The sequence below is a fragment of the Lottia gigantea genome, assembly GCF_000327385.1.
Source record: "Lottia gigantea unplaced genomic scaffold LOTGIsca_104, whole genome shotgun sequence".
NCBI lineage: Eukaryota > Metazoa > Mollusca > Gastropoda > Lottiidae > Lottia > Lottia gigantea.
The window spans coordinates 211642-229489 of NW_008706849.1; the positions used below are offsets into that span (position 1 = coordinate 211642).

A 17848-nucleotide genomic window follows, 5' to 3' on the forward strand; every position below is an offset into this window, starting at 1 on the left:
AATTACATCTGTAATTGACCACATGGGTGACCGCTTGAAACCTATATACGCCATATTTGGTCATTTTGGTACCACTTGAAAGCTCGTAAATGCGATAATCTTGTGATCTAAACCTTGTATTCTTCGCTTGATTGTAAATAACCCAAAAACCACTAATTAAACAACACGTATATAAACAGTCAGTTTAAAACCTCATAAAATATATTATACGAGGTTCAATGTTCCTTTTCTGCAGATGAAAACGAAAAACCTTGTATACTGTATTATTATATGAGTTATTGGTTGAATAGGTCGAAGTACTCAAATTGTTATACAAGGTTTATATTTTCAAAGAATGAAAAAAACAAATGAAAGATTTTTTAACAAAATGCGCTACAAATAGTTGTTTGCGTGGTATAATGTCATACAAAGTTTCAAGAGGTCACCAACGTTATACTTGTATCTTTAATTTACCAAATAATGAATAATAGCTATGTGGACCCTCAGAAAGGTATGCCAAGTTGAGATACCCATTTGCAGAGTGGCATCAGGTTTGGAAAAGAGAGTATGCCCATCCTTGCTCTCTGGTTAATATTTTTCAGGTAATTTTGGGACAGGAAACTTGCTCTTTCTTGAAGAAAACCTAATATCTATTTTCACTGGTTTTGTTCAGTAAAAGATGTTTTGGTTATTAATTTTGTAGGTGATGGAGGAGAAGAAGAAGTACCTGACACAGAAGAAGAAGAAGAAAAGAAAGCCTCATTAACTGGAAAATATGATAGAAGCCATTTAATCGTATGGCAAGTTACTTCTACCGAGTAACCAGTTTCACTGTTGTCAGCAAGCAGGCTTACTTCATCAATATGGTGCCAGTCATCTTTTTTTATCATAAACCAGTCAAATATTTTTAATTACAGCTTTTAGAATCTGCGGAAAATGTTGTCAATATTTCTTTGCTTTTAATAAGTCACATGAAAGCTTTGCAGATTCTATTTCTAGCTCTCTAGCTTTTAGAAATCAGTTAAGTTGTGTCAAGAGGAGGCTTTTGATATGTCAAACTGGTACGTTGGTGAGTTGAAGCAAGGAAACTTGAGAGCCTCGTAAGAATACATTGTCTTTCTATTTTTATCTAAATGATAGATTTTGATGTCTAGAGTTATATGTTATAATCAGGTATTATAGATTGGCTTGAATTTTAAATAAGACACTGTCTTAAAGGGATTGTTACATGTATTTTAAGAATTTTGTTATTTTTTCTTAGTATTTCCCTTAATAAAAAGTTAATGTTAATTCTTTTGAAATTTGAAATTGACAAGCATCCTTTAATGAATAAGAACTGCATGAAAATGTCCCTTAAAATTATGATAAATGTTAATAGTTTTAAAATTCTATTAAGATCAATATGAATTAATCATTACACTTATAGAAATACAGGAAAGTTCCACTTAAATCGTGATCAAAAAAATTGTTTATGATCTGCAAAAAAAGAATTAGATCAGACAAAAATAACAATTTTGTCTAAAAATGTCCATTTTCAGTCAGTTCCAATACAATATATTTCTGCATTTTAGTTCATACTAAACCTTTTCTCCAGTCTTTTTAAAATTAGACCAAACTCTCGTTCCATTGTTTTACTAGCTTTTATTTTTAATATAGCCACTTCAGTTAGGGTCTAACGACAGCCCTCTTGAACGTTTGTCTATTTAACCTTTTGACCCAACATGATGACCTCTGCTTTAGCTTCTTTACCTTCTGAGGTACCTAAAAGGTGTTTAATAGGTTAGGTCAAAAGGTTAATTTGATGAACATTCAAGATCTAACTGAAGTGGCTATATTAAAAAAAAAGCTAGTAAAAAACAGAAAGAAAGTTTAGTGTAATTTTAATTAGACTGCCTTTTCTCAAGAGAAGTAATAAATATTTTAATTTATCTGCCAAGTATAACGAGGTTAGGTGAAAATGGTAAATATACCTAATAAATATTCATGAGATAGTTAATTTTTGTGTTTGTCTGTATATTGGTTTATTCCCTGATGGTTTTCTAAGTGTTCTTTATAGAAAGGAAACATTGAAGCTGAAGATTAAAGGGGAAGTGTGTGCCAACGGGAAATAATAATGCCTTCTCCCAGTGTTCCACATACAATGGATTTTGTTAATGTTGTGAAGCAGAAAAAAATTTCCATGTGCCCAGAAGGAGTCATCATAGTTTTTACACAAAGTTCAATTTACAAAAAAAATTCCAACTCTTCAATAATATGTAATATATAAAATATATCCTATAAATTGACACACACATCCACTTTAATTTTGATTTTGGAAAGATTCCTGCTAAATCTTCATCAGACACATAATATTAAATATAACTTCTGTATATATCATTTGATTAAAGGGATAAAGGTGGTTTATAATTCCAATTATATGCTGATAAATATCCATATCAGCTATCAGTACCACTTTTCAAAATGAAAACCCATTTCAAGTTTGCAAGTAATTAAATACATGCATTGCTTTTACTTCAATATAATATTGTATGCAGTTGTTTGTACAGTATATGAATTCTATTTCATAAAAGTGGTACATTTGGCTGTAATAAATTTATATTGGTGGGTATAGCAAATATTTCACTTTAATAGTTTATCTAAAAATTAAATTTTATGAATCTTTACAATTCACTTAAAATGATGGAAACACTTGCTGAAGCAATTAGTGATCGCCTACATTAAATGAAGTAATTTTAATGAAAGAATAATAAAACTATTGTTTATCTTGCTGTACACTGATATTAAAAATGATAAGTTATAATTACCAATACTGAATAATAGAATAATAGAGGGAATTATGATTTATAATCTATTATTTTCTAGTTAACTACTGTTTCTATACAGTTTGTTTTATATACCGCTACTTTTTTCTATTTGTTGTAGGCGTTCCAATTTTAGTATCCTGAGGTTCAATTCATAGACTTTTACTGCCATTTAAGCCAATGTAATGTACTAGATAAGGAAATTCGGAAAAGGGTGCAAAAGTTTCTGTTTCCAAAAGATTTAAATTGTCTCACTAATATATTGATGATTCTGCAAAAAAAGCATAGAAATTTAATGTGAACCACCCAAAATTAATCATATCCCCCTAACAAAATTGAAAAAAATTCATTGAAATAGATATTTCTAGATCTCCCATCATTTAACTAGAGATTAAAATGCTAATTAAGGAAACTGTAACATGTCTAGTCTGAACTAATCTGAAATATATTGTAAACTCTCTAGATTTACTTTTAACCCTTAGTAAAAGGCAAGATAGAGTTACCCTGCTGAAATAGATGTGTAAGAATTTGGGCATTTGAACTAGAGTATAAAACACTAAGTAAGGAACTATATGATTAATAACAAAATGTAAATAAGCATTGTAAAAATATAATATCTTGATATTTTAGATAATAACAAAGTGAATAATATGAATTTTTAGAGTGTATAATTTCTAAATATTTTATTCTGTTAAATCTGAATTATGTTAATTTTTGGCTGATAAAAGGTCAAAGACCAATTTATATCAGTAGAATGTACTAGAAATAGTCAAATTATGTTAATTTTTAGTAGATTTATGTAAATTTTTCAAATTAAGGTCTCTAGGTCAATGCATTTTTTAAGGATATTTTTGATGTTTTTGATGAAGGGATATTTGTACAATGAAACAAAAATATTTGTGTGCATTCACCAACAATTTCAAACATAACCTGAGCAGTCCACTTTTTCTGAAGGTAGATTTTGTACAGTAATTAAAACTATATAAGTTAGGCCTGTTGTCTATACTACCCTATAAATAAAGTGGACTGATCTTGTTATTGATTTAAATTGTCCTGAATGTGAACAAATATCTTTGTTTGATTTTATAACTTCTTGCAATTGATTCTCTATTTGATATTCTTAATGTGATTTTGGAATTTTTTCATGAATTCAAATATATTTGTCAAAATACTCCATGAAATAAATATTCCTTTTCAACAAAATACAATGCATTTCCAAAGTTTTTTTTAAACAAAATTTAATTTAATGAAAATTGTTTCAATTTATTACTTTGAAGCCTCATTAGTATTGCTATAAAGCTCTGATCCAGGAGTCCCTTAAAGGGACAGGTGCGCCATTTTTTTTACCAATCATACCTTACTCTCAGAATAAAGGAATTTTTAGCTAAGCTAATCAGTAATATAGTGTTCACAGCTCACCGTCGAAAATTGAGCCTTCAAATCCATGTATGTCAAGAATTATCCTAATTTGAAAGTTAAAAAGAGGAGTTGTCTTTTCTTGAGATTATGCTATTTTCGTACATTTCTAGTACTTCTGAAGACTTTTTACACAAATCAATGCTCCAAAATGGCACCTCTGTCCCTTTAAAGATATACATGTATTAGAATTTGATCCAATGAATTTTTGTTTCTTTTGTATATAATTTCATGTATATACATATTTTATCTTATTTAAGGCGATGCATAATATACATTAATAGTCAAAGTGGAAAAAGTTGCACTGTGCAGCACTGTATATGTTCTTTCTGGCATAATGGTCTATCTTTTGAGCAGCTACCCAATATCTGATTCAACCAAGACTTATATTTTCTATATTCACCCTTCTAATTTCAGTCAGAATGGTTGACGATCATTTGTAATTTTAGTCAGAACCTTCTAATTACAGTCAGAGCACTTGAAAGTTCTCTGTAATTTCAGTCAAAACAGTTGAAGTTTCTCTGTAAATTCAGTCAGAAGGGTTGAAGTTGCTCTGTAATTTTAGTCAGATCCTTCTAATTCAGTCAGATTGGTTGAAGTTGCTCTGTAATTTCAGTCCGAACCTTCTAATTCAGTCAAAATGGTTGAAGTTGCTCTGTAATTTTAGTCAGTATGGTTGAAGTTTCTTTGTAATTTCAGTCATAACAGTTGAAGTTTCTCTGTAAATTCAGTCAGAAGGGTTGAAGTTGCTCTGTAATTTCAGTCAGAACCTTCTAATTCAGTCAGATTGGTTGAAGTTGCTCTGTAATTTCAGTCAATATGGTTGAAGTTGCTCTGTAATTTCAGTCATAACAGTTGAAGTTTCTCTGTAAATTCAGTCAGAAGGGTTGAAGTTGCTCTGTAATTTCAGTCAGATCCTTCTAATTCAGTCAGATTGGTTGAAGTTGCTCTGTAATTTCAGTCAGTATGGTTGAAGTTGCTCTGTAATTTCAGTCAATATGGTTAAAGTTGCTCTGTAATTTAAGTCAGTCAGCTTTATTGTCAGTGTAAAAGTTTTCTATTTTTTTTTGTATTTAAAGGTATTGTTTCATCTAATGATAATAATCCATGCTTGAATGTTTAACATTATGTTATTTTAGTTAAAAAAAGGGAAAAGTGAGGGATATTTGCGATTTGAGTCACCTAGATGAAACTTGTACTTCTATTTATTTGACTGTGGAGATATTTGGATTTACATGGCTTCTAAGTTTGGACAAGCTAATATATATATTTATAGCAATTTCTTTTCAAATTCATCCACCATATTATTGCCAAAACCGAAAAAAGTTATATTCTGTACAAGTTGGATCAAAAGAAAACTGGCTCAACAGATGAAGCTGTGTACATCTGAATTCTCCCTACTAACATTAAATACTAAACGTGTTTCTATGACAACTGATTTTATTTCAATGACAAAATATTTATTTTATTCTTTACCATATATTGTATATTATTTATTGAACAAAGCTTATCAAATTATACGTTATTCTTATTTCACATAGTCAGTATTTACTACTACAGCTATAATATTGACTTGAACTATCGATTAGATTTCACTTTATTACATTTTGTTACACCAATAGTGTTTTCAGTTGATTTGACCTCATTTCCTCTTCATTCAGTCAACTGATCAATCTTATTTTTGGAGGTCAACCTGCCACAAAGTTTTCATTTGTCTTCAAACAGTTTGGCTGGTTTGGCCTCATCTTCACAATGTCAAGATATTACAAGCTGCGTCTTATACCTTGACTGCAATGACCACCTTTCTTGTATGGAAGTTTGTAAATGCAGCAATTTTTTGTACACTAGCAACAATAGCTAATAACTTGGAAAAAGTAACAAGGATGTTATTATTCTCAACACAAAGTAAAACAACTAATTAGACAATTGAATCCCTGTGAAATACTATCTTGATGATATTACAGGAAAGGTTACCTTGATTAGAAGATATTACAGGAAAGGTTACCTTGATTAGAAGATATTACAGGAAAGGTTACCTTGATTAGAAGATATTACAGGAAAGGTTACCTTGATTAGAAGATATTACAGGAAAGGTTACCTTGATTAGAAGATATTACAGGAAAGCCTACCTAGATTAGGGGAAACTACAGGAAAGGCTACCTAGATTAGGGGAAACTACAGGAAAGGTTACTTTGATTAGAAGATATTACAGGAAAGGCTTCCTAGATTAGGGAATATTACAGGAAAGGCTACCTAGATTAGGGGATACCACGGGGAAGGCTACCTTGATTAGAAGATATTACAGGAAAGGTTACCTTGATTAGAAGATATTACAGGAAAGGTTACCTTGATTAGAAGATATTACAGGAAAGGCTTCCTGGATTAGGGGATATTACAGGAAAGGCTTCCTAGATTAGGGGATATTACAGGAAAGGCTACCTAGATTAGGAGATATTACAGGAAAGGCTACCTTGATAAGAAGATATTACAGGAAAGGCTACCTTGATTAGAAGATATTACTGGAAAGGCTACCTTGATTAGAAGATATTAGGGAATATTACTGGGAGGTTACCTTGATTAGGGGATACTATAGGAAAGGATACCTTGATTAGAAGATATTACTGGAAAGGCTACCTTCATTAGAATATATTACAGGAAAGGCTACCTTGATTAGAATATATAACAAGAAAGGATACCTTGATTAGAAGATTTTATAGGAAAGACTACCTTGATAAGAAGATCTTACAGGAAAAGCTACCTTGATTAGAAGATATAATAGGTTTGGAGGCAATTGTAAGAAAACATGTATGTTTCAATGACAACGTCAACAAAAGATAATATAAAATTAATGATTTCACAGTCCATAATAATAACAGTATAGAACAGTATTTAAATATGTGATAAACCTCATTAATAAATATTACTCTATCTATATCAAGTCTAGGCAAGCACTAATTGCATCGTCGATTAACAGCTTGTATTTGCCTGTAAGGATCTCAAACGCAATGTCTATGGCACTGAATGGTTCTAAGGGGTTCTGCAGTGAAGCATTTAATATCAAATGTTATTTTCTCATTACCTTGTCTTAGGAGATTTTCTGAACCCTTTTATAAAAAGTTTTTTGTGGACACTGTTAGCATCCATTTGCAACATTTCAGTTTCCAATTGGACGTCTTTTGGGTCCCGCAATTCTACTTAAACAAAGCACGCATTTCTATAATTACATGAATCACAGACACTTGAAAATTTGAATAATGCCGCTGAAAGCCTGGCCTATAGTACCCATATCTAAATAATAGGATTGTAGTAGTCAATTACATAAAATACAAAACACCCAACCCCACCCCTAGAGATTCTATTTGTGTTTCCAGACATGATATAAACACCTCAACCAATGACATAAACTAAAACTGATCTTGAAATGAATGGAAATAGATCGCAGATCTCTTTCACCACAATAAATCAACCGTAATCGCTTCTCAAGGCCATTGTCTTGATTTAATTACATCTTTTTCCTCCGTTCACTGTTTAATAAATCTGTTAGACTTTATATTGTCATTAGAGTGATTGACTAGGATATCTCTCAATTCATTCAAACATTACCAACCTCACATTTTTTCTTCCAACAAGTGCCAAAAGTCGATAGCAGACGTAAAAGTGGTAATTTGACGGTGTTTAAATATTACTGGCACCATTCATCATTCACGTTCCATTGAAATCCTGAAACTTTCAAGACTAATGGAAGAAAAATATTCTAACAATTCCAACGTTATTGAGCTGAAATTCCATTATTTAGTGTTGGATAGGATATAGATTGGTCTAGCTAGCTGTATCAATATTATTCGGCTAGATTATATTGATATTGTATATGATCTATGATTATCTAATACCATAATATTCATTGTGTTTTATGCCCAGATCATCATTAATATGCAAGATATTTATTATAGCACGAATATCGATTCACTAGTATATGCTTTGAACGTTAAGATATTATATTTTAATGTGAACTTTAGAAATTGGATACATTGCAAAAACTTGGAGTGAAAGAGTATCTTTATGAGGCAGGCTATGATAAGCAAATAAATAGAGGTTGAATTAGGTTTGGCTGAGCAATTGGTTTTATGATGCTGAATAAGGCAGGGAGGGTTCTTGCAAATATACCTATTTCAGAATAAGATTTCAAGGATTTTGTTACTGCATGGACTAATTGTTATGGTATACGAGTTTTACCTTCGTTCGGATAACCGGATATCAGTTTCCGCCTTTCATTCTTTCAAAATAATATCATTCAAAATTCCCCTTTTTCTACACTATCCATATTTACCTAATGTAATTGTTGTTTCATATAAAATAAAAGCATAGCTGTCATAAAGACATACATTATCGTCAGACCACGGTGTTAACAAAATATATTGTCATCTTATTATGGTTATTTTAGTTCCATTTCTCGTCGATCTGTAATTTCCTTTTTACATTAATTATTAAAAGCTCGGTTCCGCTCAATTTATCGACTATTATGATTCTAATTATATATGAACAAGAAAACTAAAATAGTTGCCATTAGGGAATGCTTAATTACATTTTTTATATAAACGGTTATCCCTGGAATGTAGGCATCTTTCCGATGATGAACTCTACAGCACGTCATAATTACAATCGATTTTCTTCCAAAATAGGCCTTATCAGCATTTGTTAACAATTATAGAATAGAGTCATTAATCTATGTCAGCTACATATCCATAACCATCCCATAGTTCTTGGTAGTTTCCACAAAAGCACCTGTGACACTTCCATAGATCGCATTTATTTATTTTTATTTTTTTTTAAACAATATTTATTCAAGAATTACAAATATTACAATATACATATAGATAAACATATGGTTTTGTCGCATTTATTAATGGACGGCGGTGGTTTGATCTGTACCCATTGCAAGTCATCCCTGATATTCATTTGTAATGGCATTATCGTGGATGCCGACACGTGTATCAGATAATATAACATTATCACCTGGATAGCTGGTTTTGGAAATGGGGCGCGCTGTTAGGCCCGTTGCTACAGGAGACAAGAGGGTTGGCAATCGACTAATCCCAGTATTGTTACTAGACATCACACACCATTGCCCATTGGTATAGGCTGGCACTTGCCCTTCCAAACAATCAAGTATGGCTATGGGTCTGAAATGGGGGAAACTTTTATATGCTCGGAACTGGAGGAATAAGTCTACAATGAGGTAAGTTCGCTCAAACAAATGAGATTGTTGTGCGTAGGCCTACATTCGTTCTTCATTCAATAAGATGAGTTTGATATAGTAACTTGATAATTAGATGGCTCTATCCCTTCAACCTAGAAAAGATTCATTTAATAAGATGAAAGCTTACGATTGTCGTATCTTGTTAGCTTCCAGAAATCTGGTTTGATCGATAGTATATCACTGCAATGACACCAACCAATCAGTGTTCCTAATACTGTTCATTGAAAATTAGTTGGAAGTTACGATGTTTCCGATCCGATTAACTGACAATCGTAACTCTATCACATAGATCTCCATTTTTAAAGGTACTGCGAGGGTTCGGTAGCCTAATTTCATTTCATATCGAGAAAATGGAAAATGACCATTGGTATTATATCTTCGATAAATGTAATGGTCTCAGATTCCAATCGCTCAGGTTGTACAAAATTTAATATTAAATGGCGGGAACTGTGGCTCTTTTTTCTCATAGTAGTCGGTCCTCCCAGGGATTAGACAGCAGTTGAACTGAGATTTTACTTAAAAACCCCAGTCATTTAATCGGTAGGTTAATGAAAGAACATCTAGCTCTGCTGACAATATTAAACTATCCAGCAATCAGCAATATTTACATCTAATTCCCGTTTCTCGTTCATAAACCATCTAATGTTATGATATTAGACAGAGTAACAATCGGGATTATTGTCATCTATCATGTGAGACAGCCAATATAGACTGCATGTTATATTTGATAGCTGTATAACTTCTCCATGTTGATATGTCTTGTTATTGCCTATGTTGAAATGTCTTGTTCTTTCTCATGTTGATATGTCTTGTTCTTTCTCATGTTTTGTTATTTGATATTTCTCCTTATTTCTCATGTTGATATATCTTGTTCTTTCTCATGCTGATGTGTCTAGTTATTTCTCATGTTGATATATCTTGTTCTTTCTTATGCTGATGTGTCTAGTTATTTCTCATATTTTGTTATTTAATATTTCTCTTTATTTCTCATGTTGATATGCCTTGTTATTTCTTATGTTGATATGTCTTGTTATTTCTTATGTTGATATGTTTTGTTATTTCTTATGTTGATATGTTTTGTTATTTCTTATGTTGATATGTTTTGTTTTTTCTTATGTTGATATGTCTTGTTATTTATCAAGTTGAGATGTCTTATTATTTTTTTCATGTTGATATGTCTCGTTATTTATCATATTGATATGTCTTGTTATCACGTTAATGTGTCTTGTTATTTATCATGTTGATGTCTTGTTATTTCCTATATTGATATGTCTTGTTACTTGTCATACTAATATATATTGTTATTTCCCTTGTTGATATGTCTTTTTAATATGCCTTGTTATTTGTCATACTAATATATATTGTTATTTCCCTTGTTGATATGTCTTGTTAATATGCCTTGTTATTTGTAATACTAATATATATTGTTATTTCCCTTGTTGATATGTCTTTTTAATATGCCTTGTTACTTGTCATACTAATATATATTGTTATTTCCCTTGTTGATATGTCTTTTTAATATGCCTTGTTACTTGTCATACTAATATATATTGTTATTTCCTATATTGATATGTCTTGTTACTTGTCATACTAATATATATTGTTATTTCCCTTGTTGATATGTCTTTTTAATATGCCTTGTTACTTGTCATAATAATATATATTGTTATTTCCCTTGTTGATATGTCTTTTTAATATGTCGTGTTACTTGTCATACTAATATATATTGTTATTTCCCTTGTTGATATGTCTTTTTAATATGCCTTGTTACTTGTCATACTAATATATATTGTTATTTCCCTTGTTGATATGTCTTTTTAATATGTCTTGTTACTTGTCATACTAATATATATTGTTATTTCCCTTGTTGATATGTCTTTTTAATATGTCGTGTTACTTGTCATACTAATATATATTGTTATTTCCCTTGTTGATATGTCTTTTTAATATGTCGTGTTACTTGTCATACTAATATATATTGTTATTTCCCTTGTTGATATGTCTTTTTAATATGCCTTGTTACTTGTCATAATAATATATATTGTTATTTCCCTTGTTTGATATGTCTTGTTAATATGCCTTGTTACTTGTCATACTAATATATATTGTTATTTCCCTTGTTGATATGTCTTTTTAATATGTCGTGTTACTTGTCATACTAATATATATTGTTATTTCCCTTGTTGATATGTCTTGTTAATATGCCTTGTTACTTGTCATACTAATATATATTGTTATTTCCCTTGTTGATATGTCTTTTTAATATGCCTTGTTACTTGTCATACTAATATATATTGTTATTGCCCTTGTTGATATGTCTTGTTAATATGCCTTGTTATTTGTAATACTAATATATATTGTTATTTCCCTTCTAATTATTCTTTAAGATGCTGATGTCTGGTTATTTCCAATGTTGATTTGTCTTTTTATTTCCCATGCTGATGTCTTGTTATTTCTAATGCTGATGTCTTGTTATTTCTAATGCTGATGTCTTGTTATTATCATGTACTTTTTCATGTTGTTATATGTTGCATGCTGTTTGTTATGTCTCACCTTGGTATAATTTGTTATGTGTCTCTTGTTATATTTCATGTAATTAGTTATAAATTTGGTTACTTGTTATATCTCATGTTGTTTTGTCTAGATGTCTCGTTGTTTTTTTTATCTGCTTGTCCTTTCTCATGCTGTTATGTCTGTTATTTCTCATATAGGTTTGTACTGCTTGTTATTGTTCATATTGTTATTTCATCCATAACATCTGTAGGCTTTAGGGAATTCCATTATAAAAATTGATACAGTATACCTGACCCTAAAGGGAATCGTTCAGATATTTTTTTTTCTTCCAAACTGTCAATTTTCAGAATTAATATCGAACAATCTAATAAATAAAAAGTATTTAAAAGACTTTATTTCTGTATGTGGTCTATCATAAAACTAATATTGAGATAATTATTAGGGTATATCCCTTTACAATCAATTTGTCCTAATTCATAGGCTCGTTACTTTATAATTTTGAAATTTTGCATTGATATTTTACGTTGACAAATCATGAGCAAGAACTGTATTAGAGATACCCCTGTTTTATTCCGATTGTCTCCTTTAATAATTGTTTTTAAATAATTGTATTTATGATACTCTGTCAATTTATAGTTTATTGAACCTTGTTTGTGAACCGTTTCATTTCATATACTCTCATAGAGCAACTGATTAATGTTTATTCCTATATTCGATTTATTCTAAGTCAGATATTACGCAATAGTATTAGATTATATCACAAAGTAATATTATCTTATTATGTTATGGTGGATAACACGAGCAGAAAAACAACTCAATCTATGAAATAATAAGAAACCTTTTATTATATTCCCCTAGACATATTACACACAGTTCAATGTACAGGGGAATAACCCTAGCTGATAGAACAGCAGTGTACCGTTAATTTTCTTATTCCGTAGGAGGGCAACGGAACAGCTCAAACATTAATGCAGGCCGCAAGTGGAGAAAAGCTCGACTACAATTCGTACTAAATATTGTACAGTGAGACTTCAGTTCTGCTAGACGCGAGTTGGTATGGCTGCGCTTAGTTAGAAGGAAGTATGATTATAGTCTGCCTGTTATTCCAATCAGTTAATTCTTAGAGTATATATCATGCCTTGTGGATAGTATGCAATGGATAGAGTGACTGCCGAAAAATCAGTGTAGAAAACAAGTGCATTTCTATGGAGATCGTAAGTTGAAATCTGTAAGTGTAAGGCATGTTATGGCAAAGATTTCAATGTGTTAGAGACTCTAGGCGGAAATTTTAAACATTGTCGTAGTTCCTGGTACATTCTTCAAAATGGCGAGTCAGGGAGTTCAAGAACCTAATGTGGCTGTGTATAATAAATCTGACGACCCTGAAGTTGTCCAAGTGGATATAAAATCACCAGCTAAGAACCGGTACACTAGTACCCCACTAAATAAACAGAAGAAGGGTCCAGTTTTGTTTGAGAGAGCTTCTGGAAGCTGGTGGAATCCTAAATTTGACTCGAAGAAACTGGAAGACCAGCTGTCCAAGTGTTATTTTCCACAAACCCAACGACGTTTCCAGTATGTCTTGTTGTATGTTGTTGTGGCATGTATTTCATGGTGCATATTTTTCGGATTAATGCAAAAAGTCACTTGGCAGATCGGAATCGCTGCCATTTTGGCTGTTATTTCTATTTTGTTTCTGGTGTTTACAAAGACTAAGAAATATGGTTCCACATATTTGATAATATCTGTCATATTTGTGCTTATCGTTGCTTTGCTGATATTAGCTGGATTTTTCTTAGATTCTCCGAATGTGTCCACCGTTGGTACGTTCTGTGCCTCCGCGGAATTTTTATTCCTTATGTATACTTTTATTCCATTGCCTTTATTTGTTGCTGTCCTAGTTGGAGGTGTTTACTCTATTTTATATGAAATTTTGACCGCTGTATACATAAGCGAAATGTTTCATTATGATTTTATCATTTGTAAAATTTTGTTGCATATAAGTATGCATATTGTTGGCATCCATATTTTTATAATGTCACAAGTCAGATGTCGCAGCACATTTTGGAAAATTGGACAGTCTTTGATCGTCAGGAGGGACTTGGTTTTAGAGAAACGTATTAAAGAAAAGATGATTCATTCTCTTATGCCTCCGTCGGTGGCTGCGGAAGCCATGCGAGCTCGAGAAGACAAGGAAGAAGATAAAGATAAAGATGCTGATCAGCAACAAGATAAGAAAGATAGTAAACCAGCTCGGGGTGAAATCATCTTTCGTAATTTCAATATGAGCAAGATGGAAAATGTCAGTATTCTATTTGCGGATATTGTTGGATTTACTAAGATGAGCTCTAATAAAACTGCCGAAAAACTTGTAGGACTACTCAACGATTTGTTTGGCCGATTCGACAAGTTATGTGTTGATACTGGCTGTGAGAAAATTACAACTCTTGGAGATTGTTATTACTGTGTGTCTGGATGCCCCGAACAAAAAAAAGAACATGCACATTGCTGTGTAGAAATGGGTATTGCCATGATTAAAGCTATTAAACAGTTTGATGAGGACAATAATGAATCGGTCAACATGAGAGTTGGTGTCCATACTGGAACAGTTTTATGTGGCCTGGTAGGAAAATGTCGTTTTAAGTTTGATGTATGGTCCAATGATGTGACCCTTGCTAATATCATGGAATCAACAGGAGAACCTGGCAGAGTTCATATCTCAGAGTGTACTTTGGAATTTATTAAAGATCAATATGAAGTAGAGGAAGGGGAGCCTACTGAAGGTGAGTGGATTTTTACCTATATAGTAGTGGTGGGTGTCGCACGCATGAGAAGCAGACCATACTTACTCTCATCAAAACATGTACTTAGGGAAGTCCACTACTATACAACTACTGCTCCTGATTTTGCAGGGCTTTGGATGAGATTTTGATGAATGGAAAAAATCCCATTTTTTTTTATATTGTAGCACCTCTAATAAGCCTGGGCAAAGACCAACTCTATATAATTTTATGAAAAGCTATCATGCACAATTTAAAAATATATCATAATATGTAGCAAAAAAATCTGCTGTAAATTTAAAAAAATTGCACTTTGTTACCTGGAATTTGTACTGTATGACATTAGTTCTTTTTAATTAAAATTAACATAAAAAAAACTTGCAATTCATGTATCTTACCAGCAGTTAATATTGATTAAAGCTTTATTTTATATACTGTTAACAACTGTTAACATGATTAGAAATTTTATTTTTAAAAAAAACACAGAATAATATTATAATAGTCCTAAGGCAGCATTAGAATTGAAGATATTACGGTAAAAAAAATTTTGAAAATTAGATGGATTGTAAAGAGGTTTTTTATGTGTAAGGGACACTGATATCAACATTTCAATTTTCAGTCAGACATCTGTGGCTCTTATAATTATGACGTCATTTTCACAAAAACGTTGTATGCGACATCAAATGCATCTATAGTGTTCGATGGTGATGCGAACATAGCCTCATGAAAGCAGTGGCCTAGGTCACAAAGTAAAGATTTATGATAAAACAAGGTGCCAGTTAAAGGTTAAGATAATTAGATATGTTAACTAAGGATGTCTCTGTAATATTATCTGTGGTATTATCATTTCTTCAACTGAAATAGTTTAAAATATAAGAGTCAACATTCTTCTGATATATCAATAATCATCTAAAGATAAAACCTGTATTGTGAAACAAAATCTTTTTGTGTATCTATAATTTTAGTGTAATTGCAAGAACTACGATTGAAAATTGCTATCAGATATACATATATCTGTAGAAAACCTCTTTACAATTTCTTTAATGAAAATTGGTTTCTGTATATCAAAGGAAGACATAAAAACAATTCTTGGTATTGTGAGGCTTGTGCATACTTCCCGTTACAATTTTTGCTCACAGCAGACACAAAACATAAAGCATTATAAGAATGTTAAAAAACAGACATAATGAAATACCAAAACATAAACCATTTAATGCTAATAATGGCATATCAGTATTTATAGATATCATTTACATCATACTTCAAATATATATATATATATATATATGTATACATAATCATAATGCATGTAAATTGATTCACAGAAAATTTGTCTTTGAAAAAAAGACCAGAATAAGTCTCTCATATAGCTCCTTTTACACTAGGCCGCTATAAACCGTTCCATTCTGTGCCCATTTACATAACAGTAAACTCAAGTGATCCTAGAACGGTTGTTCAGTTGTAGTAAGCCTTCTCTGCATGGTTATCTGTGGAACTCTTCGTGAAGAAGTTAAAATTAACCCTGGTAGTCACTGTGATGTAATCGAAGACATCTGGCTGTAATCAACAATTTCACTGAATATTGACAAAAATCCATGGTAAAAGGTGAAGGTCGCTTGTTAGGCGTGTGTAGTAAAGCGTTCTCATTTATCGTTTACATTAAACCAATTTATTGAGTCCGTTCTGAGAACCGTTCTGTACAGGCCAGAACTGGAACAGTTCTCAGAACGCTCGACCATTTACATTACACAAAATTCATCCATTTCGTTTTGAGAACCGTTCTGATAACTATTCTGAGAATAGATAAATTTTGTAATGTAAATAAGGTAAAGACATATTCTGTCAGAAAACATGGACCAAAATATTAGAATTATTCCATTTCTAAATCTGTTGACTTTGTGATGAATTTTATATTAAAAACAATTTTTTTTATTTATCAAGGCCAGCAAAGTCTCAATCTGATTCAAATGCAAATCGGGATGTTTCGCAAACTGTAGATTTCCAATTTAAAGGGATTTTTATGTGTATTAGACAACTGATATAGTATCAATTTGTACCATTCCAATTTTCAATCAGACGCCTGTGGTTCCTACAATTCTAATTAAACTAGGCGTTTTATAATGTCTCTATTGCACAGAAACCACAGACAACTGATTGCAAATTTAAATAGTGTAAATTGATTTCATCAGTGTCCCCGATACACATAATTTTTTTTGAGAAAACCTCTTTGATATCCCTATAATAATGAGTAAAGCGGAAATACATGGTTTTCCCAAAAAGATCTGTGGAAGCATTCAGTGCACGTCTATGCATTGATTTGATCAATAGAATTATCAGTGCTTATATTCTTATCGTTTATATATTCTAAATTGTATTGTTCATTCATTCACAAACATTTAGACAACAAGGTTGTGTTTAAATATTTAGATTAAAACCATTTAGTCCAGTAATCATACAGCTATTGTTCCTTTAATGTTATTTTGTATAGTACAATTGTATAGAGTCAGTTGAGTTATATAGGTATTGTAATATGGTGTCATACACATACAAGTTACACTCATGAATGAGCTTATCTTTTATGTCATTCATTAATTCATTCATTTATTCATTCATTTACTTCACGCATATTGATCATTGTCTCAAGGGGGATATTGCATGGTCTCTGCTAGTGACTAATAATTGCTATCTACTAATTAATTTCTGTCTGTCTTTAAGCTAGATTAATTTGATCTTTCTTCCATGTTCAATGACCTGGTAGTGAAAAATGTTGTTATTGGGTAAAGGATTAGAACAACTTGTGTTGATAGTGGCCAGAATTCTTGTGTTTATGTCTAAATATATGTTGTGTAGGAATATAAGCTTATTATACAGCCAATGGCTATTATAGCTTATAACCTTCTTTTCAATCTTATATTAATCAGAAAATAGTCATTCATGCTTAAAGGAACAATAAGTTGTAATTAACTGTTCTGCTGTTTTAAATCCTGATTTCTATCTGTACATACTGATTATATAACTAGTGACTATTAAGCATTTCTTCTTGGTCAGTAACTGTGTTTCCACCAAAGGAAAAAGACAGCTTTAAGCTAGCTTTTGTGTGT

The 17848-nt window shown here is 31.5% G+C and overlaps 1 protein-coding gene across 1 annotated transcript; it reads left to right on the forward strand.

The window, feature by feature from the left end:
* Window positions 1-13408: 13408 nt before the first annotated feature.
* On the forward strand, window positions 13409-14749 carry LOTGIDRAFT_53528 (hypothetical protein; the record flags this gene model as incomplete). Its single annotated transcript, XM_009046635.1, has 1 exon — window positions 13409-14749. A coding segment is annotated over one exon (1341 nt), but the record flags the coding sequence as incomplete, so codon positions are not given.
* Window positions 14750-17848: the final 3099 nt, after the last annotated feature.